This window comes from Penicillium canariense (assembly GCF_028826845.1).
Source record: "Penicillium canariense strain IBT 26290 chromosome Unknown utg000001l_segment0_segment0, whole genome shotgun sequence".
NCBI lineage: Eukaryota > Fungi > Ascomycota > Eurotiomycetes > Eurotiales > Aspergillaceae > Penicillium > Penicillium canariense.
The window spans coordinates 4,730,961-4,743,063 of NW_026622728.1; the positions used below are offsets into that span (position 1 = coordinate 4,730,961).

General features: G+C 37.0%; 2 protein-coding genes across 2 annotated transcripts; one reads left to right on the forward strand and one right to left on the reverse strand.

Annotated features, from left to right (window-relative positions):
- Window positions 1-424: 424 nt before the first annotated feature.
- Window positions 425-908, reverse strand: N7482_001584 (Major facilitator superfamily domain general substrate transporter; the record flags this gene model as incomplete). Its single annotated transcript, XM_056683709.1, has 2 exons — window positions 425-450; window positions 485-908. The coding sequence occupies 2 exons, from the start codon at window positions 906-908 to the stop codon at window positions 425-427; spliced, it is 450 nt and encodes a 149-aa protein (XP_056547315.1).
- Window positions 909-1,264: 356 nt separating this feature from the next.
- Window positions 1,265-2,063, forward strand: N7482_001585 (uncharacterized protein; the record flags this gene model as incomplete). Its single annotated transcript, XM_056683710.1, has 3 exons — window positions 1,265-1,463; window positions 1,510-1,949; window positions 2,007-2,063. The coding sequence occupies 3 exons, from the start codon at window positions 1,265-1,267 to the stop codon at window positions 2,061-2,063; spliced, it is 696 nt and encodes a 231-aa protein (XP_056547316.1).
- Window positions 2,064-12,103: the final 10,040 nt, after the last annotated feature.

Consider the following 12,103-nt stretch of genomic DNA (forward strand, 5'->3'; position numbering starts at 1 on the left):
GAATAGGCCCAAAGATATGGTGAACCAAGCTGAGCGGCCCATAGCAAGGTACGCCAGTGGCGCGCCAATGAGCTGGCACGCAATCATCGTAGCGCTGAGGTAGAAAAATAAGATTGGGCTGTTAAAATCCGTATTAGCACATTTGACTGTCTCCATTACGGCGGTTATCAAAAGAAAAATAACGCTTGATACAAGGACTCGTAAAGGAAGAGACAGTAACTTGCCGTTGAGCTTCGGTCGCGATGTCACTGGCAATGGTGTAAATCATGGCTGCGCACACGAACGGCCCACCGCCCACCGCCGTGAGCAGGGCACCAACCCAGATCAAGCGCAGTGGGAGATGCGACGAGAAGAGGCCTAGTTTAAGCAAAGGTCAGTCATGAGAGCATAAAAGTGATAAAGTTCGTTGAGCGGTGTGTTCATTTTACTCAATGACCTTGCGGATGGAGCCTGCAGAGATCGTCAATTCGCAGAGACAACTTACACACGAGCATGTCAAAAGCTAGAGACAAAGCAAGGCCAAAGAACGCGAGGCTCAGTACTACTCTCCGGCTATACGCATCGGCGATGATGCCGTATAACACGCCGGTGAGAAGACCTGGAATAAGCCCAAAGGCCAGCTCCCATCCTTGAAGTATAGACAGCTCCAGCTGCACCTCTTTACTCTTACACAGCGGATTGCCAATGGGGTCGTTTACACCGTGGTATTGCTGGCATAGGATGCCCTCGAGGATCTGGCTCATTGATACATTGACCAGGCTTGACCCGATTTCCGCAGCGACAAGCACCAAGGCGTACGGCACTACAAAGCGGAAGGGATAGCTTTCCGACTTGGTCGCTGGCAAGGGGCAAGGCAACTGCCGCGCCAGCAGCGGTGTTTGCTCTGCAGGGTCATCAATCTTCGCCATGGGTGTATTTTGGAGGTGTCCGTCGGCATGGGACGACATGAAAAGTAGCATGAATTCTAGGAAGCTACTAGTGTGAATTATATACAATAAAATATAACTGCAAGGAATGTCAAGGGAGGTTCAGTTCCATTGTTACAAATACAGCCAAATCGCGGGGCCAGGACGGCTGGGGCAGGCCAGGCTGGCTGTTGCTGGCGCTGTCCTGTGGTCTGTGTCGGCTGCAGCTGAGCGAAAGCACGAAGCTAGTAAAAGCGGTGCGGCCTGGCAATTGAAACACCCGGGAAAAGGGTGGACATTAGCCGCCAAAGAAAACAAATAGCAAGTTGCGAAAAGCTCTGAGCTGACATTGTGAAAGCATGTTGAAAGAGCTTCCAGTGAAAGGGGATGCCAGGAAGAAGGTAATCGATTCTTTAGTGCGGCGCGGGATTCGTGAAGTGGACGATATTACGACAATGAACTGCCTAGCGGATCGCATCTTTGGTACATTGTGGAATAGGATTGAGTCTTCCATTCGACCCGATGAACAACAGGAAGATGTATCTGCCTCACTTATGAGTACGTCTTCGAGCCCGTGATTTTGCACTTTCTAACATATGTTCAGATTGGTGTCAGATACAAGGTGCTCGAGTTATTAGACTTCAGAATGGGGATTTTAGAGGCCCACAAAGGTCAAACGAGATAATTATGTCCCAAAACTACCCTACGAATGCGGTCGCCTCAGGCATAGGGGACACACCCCATATTGACAACGCGAATGCAGCGTTCTCGACTATGGAAGAGGCTCCCATCGATCCCACAAATGCAGTTTACCCAAGCATGGGAAACTCATCCCAGACGAATACCGTGGGCTCTCAGTACCCGACTATGGAAGGGGTAGCTCACATCGATCCCACAAATGCAGTTTATCCAAGCATAGGAAACTCATCCCAGACGAATACCGTGGGCTCTCAGTACCCGACTATGGAAGGAGTAGCTCAAATCGACCCCATGAATGCAATTTATCCAAGCATGGGTAACACACCCCAGATCTACCACGCGCATGTACAATGTCCGACTTGGAGGTTGAGAACGGAACCTAGATTAGGTCTACATTCGCAGGATAGGGAAGAGTCCTCGAATTTTGGACGTACAAGGATGCCTTTGATATACACATGACTCTCAGGGAACTGCGAAGGATTGAGGATGTAACTAAATTGAGAAGCCCTGCAATCAAATTCTTATATCTCGATCGATTATGTCCGCCATTCAGTTTTCCTCCGGTAGATAAACGACTAGACAATCCAACTGTGCGTTCAAAGTCATGGTTTTGTCAAATTGGGCGAATGTTCCAGGCCTGAGCAGTTCACCTTCAATTTGGACCTCCCCCGAGGCTTTGTTGTCGCATCCAGAACTGATAGACAAGGGGAAAAAATAAGGTCTTCAGCTGAGGCCGCTTGATAATCTCGGTTGTCCCGGATATGCGATATATCATATAACCATAGCCCTAGAATCCTCTTAGCACCGCATGTACTGAAGCATGTGTCGAAATATGTGGAGTGGTAACTTACTACTAAGAACGGGCTTATTCATCAAGCGCCCAGGTTTCTTATGTTTTTGTATGTAATACTGGCTTACAGAGAAACTCAGGCTTTGTAATAGCCGAGTATCGGCCGCACGGACAGAAATACGTCCGTACAGCCAGGGGATAGCTATTCAACAGGCAATCCCCCTGATTTTCTATCATTATCAATCTAATCAATTATCTCTCGTCCTATTGGACATCTTTCATACTAGCCTATACAGAATCAGCCCATTCTGTCAGTTATAAGCCCGAGTACACACTGAAGCATTAAGATATAATCAACGAAGACCGTTACTCTATATCTTAATAGTAAGAGCCTTCCTACCGCCGAATACCCCTAAACGACTATATAAAATCCTAGAAGAGATTAATAAGGACTTAGACCAGAGGAGATACCGTCAGGATTACAGCAAAAGATATATATAAAGATATCTAATGAGACTAAATCTTAAGCAATTTATCCTATCCTATAGGACTAGCGGTTAAGGACGAAGGCCTAGTGGAGGGTCTAGATTAGTTACTTTAAAACTAAAGCCATCGAAAACGACCTTTAGGAGTATCTTAACCCTATAAAGATAGATATAGAGATTAAAGAGCTTCTAAAGAAGGCTCCCCTACCGCCGGTTAGTAAGATTAATAAGAATACGATAGACGAAGTCGACCTTACCGATAATAAGTATAAGAAGTATATACGAATTCTTAATAGATATAACCGCGAAGAGGCCGAACGAGCGAGGACCGCCCGAGCCTTTAATAGGTTTAGTGATACTATATCCCGTTCGTTAGCCGCGGAGCACTATTATATATTTATAGGCGTTATCTCTGCTCGTAAGAAGTTAGTGAAGCTAAGGTAGGAGTTTATATAGAAAGAAGCCGACCGTATAGAAGACCTCCGAAGAGAGTAGTATTAAATACTAACGTACCCGTCTAATAATATATCTATCGATAAGTAGTTAACCGCCTAGACGTCTCTATACGAAGAAGCTAAAGCTATAGGTATACTAGATATCTTATACGGTCTAACGCCTGCTAAATTCGCTATTAGAGACTTCCTCGGAGCTATCTAGGTCTAGGATAATCTCTTCTATTTAACCTAGAGTGATAGGTTAGAGATAGAGAATCCTACCTTTAGTAAGGTTATATCTATATACCGTATACGACGAAGTCTGCTAGAGCGTTTAGGAAAAGAAAGGGCTAGAAAGCTAGCTATATTAACGCTAGATAGCTAACCGGAGGTAATACCTAAGTAAAGAAACACTAAGGGTTAGTAAGATACTAAAAATTATTAGAAAAACAAGAAAAGGACCCCCTATATATACGGAAGAAACTATCCCTAGAGATTCTGCTATTATATTATCGAAAGTATTAGGCTAGACTACTAGAAGCCACGAACCGAGACGGAAGAACTAGTCGCGAAGGCTATTAAGAAGCTTAGTAAATTCGACTAAGAGAAGATCGAGAAGATTAAAGAGGATAGAGGCACTACCTAGGCTATTACCTAGCTAGTAGTAACCGAAGAGATATAGGGATCGATTAGGAGAGTAGCTATATATATAGCTAATATATCCCGTTAGGTTAACCGAATAGCTAAGAGATATCCCCTTAAGGACTCTTAGATATTAGACTTAGGAGCGAACGTCTATATATATAACTACCGAGGGAGCTTTGAAAGCCTTACCGAGGAAGAATTCACTATTAAAACTAGTAATAGCGACTCTATTATTAAGGGTAGAGGAATAGCCATCCTCCGGTTAATAGACCTAAAGATAGGTAAAAAGCGAGAGGTAATAATAGAAGCGCTATACGTACCTAATTTCTATACGAATCTGCTATCCCTCGGCCGTATTAGTAAGAAAAGCTTCGAATTCTATAGTGAAATCCCCGCTATTATTAAAAATAAAACGCCTATTAGAGCGTTAGAAAAGAGGTATAACCTCTATATCGTAGGAAACACCTAAGATAGATAGAAACTGCCTAAGAGCACTCCTCTAGCGATAATAATAGATTACCCTAGGTATAGCTAAAAACCCCTTATATCCGTCGCTATACCGAAGCGATAGCATTAACGACTCGCCTATATATATAATTAACAGATCGAGAGGCTCTCTAAGATAGTCGATAGTATCGAGGTTAAGGGAGATACTATAGATAATATAGAGTGTAATCCTAAGAGATATAAGGTCTGTTAGCGTAGTATAGCTAAGAGATAGATATCTAGGAGACCTATAGTAAGAGAGTATATCTTTAGAAGATATAGAAGGATTCATTTCGACCTTATTTAGCTTACTATAGCCTATAACGGCTACTGCTAGATAACTTATATATATATTAAGGGTATCCGGCTATATACGATAGTTTCTTACGAAAAAAAGAACGGCTATTAATCGGCGATTATATACTTTATCGCTGTACTAGAGATATAGCTAAAAATAATAATCCGGGTGTTTAAAAGCGACTATAAGAGAGCGTCCGGAAAGATAGTAGACGATTTCTATCTAGATAGAGGTATAATTATCGAATATAGTGTTATTAGAACGCCGGAAACGAATAGCTATAGTAAATAATCTAGGGGGGTAATTATCGGAGTAGCTAGAGGGCTTCTTATAGAATTAGGCCTACCTAGAAACCTTTAGCTAGAAGTAGTTATAGTAGCGGTTTATATTATTAATAGATCGCCTACTAGGCTACCTAACGGCGAATAGATTATTCTATACGTTAAAGCGATATACTAAGACTAGAATCGGCCAAAATTCCGTCTAAATCTATCGAACCTCCGTATATACGGTTATAGAGCGTACGTACGCCGCTAGGGCGTCCCGAGGATAGCTAAGATAGAAGATCGTATAGAGATCGGCTATCTCATCGGTTATATAGCTTCTAATATATAGCGAATCTAGTTTCCGTATAGGGGAGCTATTAGGGAAGCGTACGACGTAGTATTTAATAAGAATATTAAATTTAATCCCCGAGAGCTTTAGGTTAGACTATCCGACGATATTATCGATACCCTACCTTAGAATATTAGCCTTAATAAAGAGGAAGATAGTTAGCTAAATATATATAGTGAAAGGCTCGTAGAAGAAGCAATAGTCGCAGAATAAGACACCCTACTAATATAAGATATCCCTTAGCCGAGTACGTTAACCGAAGAGACGATAGAAACTTAGAAGGACGGTTAGAAGGATAGATAGGTAGTCTATTAGATACTATCCCCTACACTATTAGTAATATAGGAAGCGTCGTAGCTAGCAGAGATCTCTATATCTCTAATACCGGATACACCGCTAGAGGCGAGCCCGCTAGGGGTATTTCTAACTAAATTTCGTTAAGAGACCCCTAATAAATAGCTTTAGGATAAGCTCTAAGAATATATAATACTAAGAGCGCCTAGAGATATCGACGGGATAGTCTTATAGACTAATATCGTTACGGGTATACGCTAGAGAAGGGCTCCGTAGGGTTATAGCTATCTCGTAATAATATAAGACCCTAATAAAAATCACGACGGAGTATTAGCCGTATATATAACTAGCTTAAACCCTCCCTAGCCGTATTAACGGCTACACTAGGACGACTTACCTCCTATATCTATAAATTAGCTAGAGATAATAAAATATCTACATCGTAATATATTTATCGCTACAGCATCGCTAGAAATTAAAACGCTAGATAGAAAAGAGATATACTAAGAGATCGACCGCCTAATAGACCGAGGTATCTAGATCTTACTATTAAAATAGGTCTTTACGTATAAATTTAATAGTAATAGATTCCTAGTAAAGTATAAGGCCAGAATCTACGTACGTAGAGACCTCTAAGCCGTTAGTAATAACGAAAAATACTTAGCAACGTTAGTAGCACAGATAGCGAGGTCCGTCTTCGTACTAGTAGCTATATTCGACCTAGATACCTATTAGTACGACACCGTTAACGCATTTCTAAATAGCCTACTAGATAAAGAGATCTATATAGAACTACCTCCTAGACTATTCCCTTAGGGGAAGAAGAAGAGAGTCTAGAGGCTTATAAAGGCCCTATATAGCCTACGGAAGTCTCCTAGGCTATAGTAACGTAAGGCCTCTCGGGTATTTACCTCCCTAGATCTCTACATCATCTAGGAAGATCTTTATCTCTTCGTCGGTAACGGAATTATTATATTCTTCTATATCGATGATATTATTACTATTAACTACCCTATAAAATAGACAGCCGTAGATAACCTATATGTTACGGACCTTAAGAGGCGCGGGGACCGTAGTTATTTAAGGAGCAACCGTGAACTAATCGTCTACGGACGCTAAGGAGTAGTGTTATTACGTACGTTTCGGTATACTTAGGTATGCCCCGGAAGGCCCTAAGATATTCCGGAAAGAGAACTAGAAACGGCCTACAGCTAATCACTACGGATAATACCTACTTATATAATAAGGTAGTTAGTAAAACGCAGGAAACGGCTACTATTTTACCCGTACTTAGATTATATCCTAAGTGCTAGGTACTAGTAAAACTATACGTAATCTCTAGTAGTAGAAGGGTAGATTAGTATATAGGTAGATCGTACTAAGACTTATCTACTACTTTACTATCTATTACCTATACTATTACGAAGGACTAGATATATAAAGATACTCGTTTAGTATTATATATTTAGTTCTTCGCGATTAATTATATATTATTACTTAGTTACTACCTTTAGTACTCTACTTTATAGTTTACCTTTAAGATAACCTAACCTATAAGTAGGGGAGCTTACTTCGTAGTAATACTTAGTAACTAACCTACTTAGTACGTACCTCTAGTACGTTCTGTAAGATACTTAATAGGACCCGAACCCGACGTAAGGCTAAGTATAGTAATAGTATAGTTACGAGATACTCTTAGAATCTATAGTTAGAACTAGGTAAGTATAACCCGGACGCTCTAACTTATAGTAATTAGTCGGTACTATATAATATATTAATTACCCTATCTTTAAACTATAGAGTATAGTTATTATAGTAGGTAATAATAGTACTTTAAGTAACGTTTCGAGTAGATCGAACTTTATACCTACTAATATATAACTTATAGAGATAATATCCTAGTTATAAGAATAGCTCGTATAGGTAAGTAATACCCGTACGCCGGCTATAGTTAAACTACCGAAACCTAAGTTTTATTATAGAGAACGAACTAAGCTTCGTTCCTTCTTAACTTAGATAGATATATAGCTCCGCCTAATTAATTACGTAGAAGAAGCCGATAGAGTAATCTATACTTCTACCTACCTACGTAGATAAGTATTCGAGTAGTTCGAACCCTACGTTAGGGAATTTAATAATAAATCCCTAGGAGATTAGGGAGATATTACTAAAGAAATCTTCGTATCCTATAAAATTTTTAAGAAAAAATTAGAATAAACTTTTAGTAATATCGACGCTATAAGAATAGCGGAAAGATAACTTAATCGGCTACGATAGACTAGATTAGCTAGTATATACGCCGCCGAATTCTAATAGATTATTTTATACCTCGATTTCGACGATAATACCTATATTTAGCTATTCGAACGAGGACTTAGGGAAGATATTAAGGACGAACTTATAAAGATTAACCGACCGGAAGAATTTTATAAGATAATTAAACTTACAGTTAAATTCGATAATCGACTTTATAAATATAAACTCTAGCGATAGGAGTAGCGATAAGGAGGTAACTAAGGGACGGTACTATACTAATACCGCCGCTATAAAAGTAGGCGAGGATAATAACGAAACTAGCCGAGGGAGTTATATAGTAATCCCTACGGACTATAACTAATAGAGCTTAACGTAGCGAGACTCCCGACTGAAGAAGAAAAATAGCGGAAGGATAATAACCTATACTTCGAGTGTAGGAAGCTAGGATATCGGGCGTATAAGTGTAATAAATATAATAACGTAAAACTATAGGTACGTAAGCGAGATAACGGACGTAATAATATAAAGCTATAATAGTTAAGGGCTACTTAGGATAGTAAGATCCGACCCTAATAGCTACGAGCTACTAAAAGGCCTAAAAAATAGGAACTAAGCCTAGAAGAGGCCGAATATACCTATAACGACTAAGTAGAGATTATAAGGAACGCTATAAAGGATAAAACTACGGATACCTTTATAGACGATATTAAATACTACGGTCTAAATAGCGTAGAGTACGTAACGGAGAATTTCCCTAAGATAGACTAGGAAAATATTAAGAGTTAAGGGTAGATCTAGTACGGTCCTAAGAATACTACTAACTCCTATAAACTATCTAATAAGTACTAAAAGTAGGGCGTAAGGATCCTAAAAATACTAATCGAGATTCTAGGAACCCTAGAGATCCTAGAGACTCTACCCTAGCTCCTAGAGACGGATACGACTAAATAGCCTTAAAGAAAACCCTAGAAAGCTAATATTATCGTAGATATTAAGTAACTATAGAATAAACTCTAAGATTTATTTTAAAATAAAAAAAGAAATAATAGCTAGATAATCGATAAAGCCCTCGAAATTACTAATTAGTTATACGAACTATACTAGTTAAAGGTAAAGATCGAGGACGGACTTTATCTATACTAGTAAGACTATTATATATACTAAAGATACGTATAATACCCTAACTACCGACTTAGATCTATAATAGGATACTACGACGAGGGGTATACGATATATATAGTAAGAAAAGTTAAAAATAGCCTAGAACTAAAGCCGCTACGACGAGAAAAGAAACTAAATTAGAGCTCGGAATATATAGGACTCTAGTATAGAGACCGGAGGATAAATACTGAACTATAGTATCTCGTAGCTACTATATAGGGTATATATATAAAGATTACTACTAATATTATATTTCGATTAACTAAAGTAATACTCGATTCGGGAGTAGTAGGAAACTTTATAAGTCTACGGTATAAATACCGCTATAAGATCTAAGGTATAGAAAAACTACGACCTTAATCTATTATTAGGCTTAATAGAGAGAGCCTAGGACTAAGGATTATATATAAGAGTAGACTATTACTAATAGTTATTAGGGACTACTTCGAGGTAGTTAACTTCGATATTACGAGCCTTAGAGAATACGATATAGTACTCGGAGTACCCTAGCTAAGGAAGTATAATCTAGCTATTAATTAGTAATAAAAATATATATTATTCGATAGATATAACTATCGATAAACTAATAAGATATAGACCGGAGATAAGATACGAAAAGCGCTAAAGAGACCTAGCGAAAGGAAAGTAGGTACTTAGGAGAACCTTTATAAAAGCGAACTTAAGAGGAGTTTTCGGCCTAGAGGTAGGCCTAACTAAGAAATAACTAATATTAGAGATATCGCGATAACCGAATAATAACTAGATATAACTAATAAAGAACTTAAAGAATATATTCTTATTAGCGACGAAGAAACGTCTCTTTACGCTACGGGAGCGCTAGAAGGAGAATATAAGATTCCCGAAGAATATATCGAATTCTAGGATATATTTACGCTACTACTAAACGGTAAGCTACTAGAATATAGTCCGTTCGACTATAAGATTAAAATTAAAGAAGGCGAGGAACTAAGATTTATACTAATTTACCTATTATCGTAAAAAGAGTTAGTAATACTATAAGAATATATTAGGGATAATCTTAAGAAAAGAAATATTAGAAAATCGAAATCGTCGGTAGGATACCTAATCCTATTTATACCTAAGAAAGGAGAAAAACTTCGGATATACGTTAATTATCGATAATTTAACGATATTACGATTAAAGACCGATATCCGCTACTACTAATTAGCGAGATATAAGATATTATTTAAGGAGCGAAATATTTTAGTAAATATAATATTACTAATATATATAACCGACTACGAATTAAGGTAGAAGACGAATAGAAAACGGTATTTAGGACTAAGTTCGGTTACTATAAATATACTATTATACTCTTCGGACTTACTAATATATCTATATTATTCTAATACTTTATCTTTACTATATTAGAAGAATATCTCGACGAGTTCGTTATCGTATACCTAGATAATATCTTTATATTCTCTAAAACTAAAGAAGAATATCTTAAATATAATAAGAAAGTACTATAGAAGCTAAGGGAAGTAAAAGTTATACTTAAACTTAAGAAATACGAGTTCTATATTTAGGAAACGAGTTTTCTTAGATATACTATTAGCCCCGACGGGTTAGGAATAGAATAAGATAAGATTAAGAGTATTCTTAAATAGCTAACTCTAATATACGTTAAGGATATTTAGAGCTTTCTCGGATTAGCTAATTACTACCGAAAGCTCGTTCCGAAATACTTATAATATATAGCCGGACTCTACTAATTTACTAAAAAGGGAGTACTATTTAAATAGGATAATAAAACGGAAAAGTCGTTTATAGCACTTAAAGAAATATATAATAAGAAAGTAGGAGAGGTAATTCTTATAATCTTTAACTATAATATACTAATTATTATAGAAACTGACGTATTAGACTTCGTACTCGGCGTATAGCTTATATAACTAGGAGAAGATAGTAAGCTTAGACCTATTACTTTTTAGTCTCGGAAAATAATCCTAGTAGAGCTTAATTACGATATCTATAATAAGGAATTATTAGCTATAGTATTAGTATTTTAAACCTAGAGAGCGTACCTAGAAAGAGCGAAATATACTATAATTATACGGATAGATTACTATAACCTTATATACTTTATAATAATAAAAAAACTTATATAATAATAAGCTAGATAGGTAGAAACCCTAGCCTAGTATAACTTTAAGATAGTATACTATAAAGGAACTAAAAATATAGTTATAGACGTACTAAGTCGACGACCCGACTATAAACTTAGGACTAAAGAAATAGTACCTACTATCTTAACTACGTATAATAAAGGATATATTATCTATAACTACTAAATCCTCGTAGTAACTAGCGAAATATAGGATAATAAATAGCTATAGAAGATTTAAGAAGCTATAACTAACGACGAATTAATATAGAAGATTTTAGGTAATAATACCGTACTAACTAGAAATAGCTTAGTCTATATTTATAGCTTAGTATACGTTCCTAGAAACTTATAGACTAAGATTATCTAATTATACTATAATGAACTAATATAAGGATATTTAGGAATTAAAAAAATAATCAAGAAAATTATATAGAACTACTATATCCTAGCGATATATAGAAAAGTTAAAAAATATATCTAGTAATATAATTTATATTAATAAAATAAGTTAACTCGATACGTACTATATAGAGAGCTATAGGTAGTAGAAATACCGACCCGACTATAGGAGTAAATTACTATAGATTTTATTACGAAATTACCTATCTTAGAAAGAAACGATATAATTATAGTAGTCGTAGATCGGCTAACTAAATATATATATATAATTCTAACGACCGAAACTATTAACGTATAAATAATAGCTAATCTACTACTTAGATATATATTCGCTAATTACAGAATACCGAGTAAGATTACTTTAGATAGAGATAAACTCTTTATATCTAATATATAGTAATTATTTATAGATTAAATTAGTATTAAGTATAGACTCTCTACTATATACTACCTATAAACTAATAGGTAAATAGAATAAGTTAACTAGACCCTAGAATAATACCT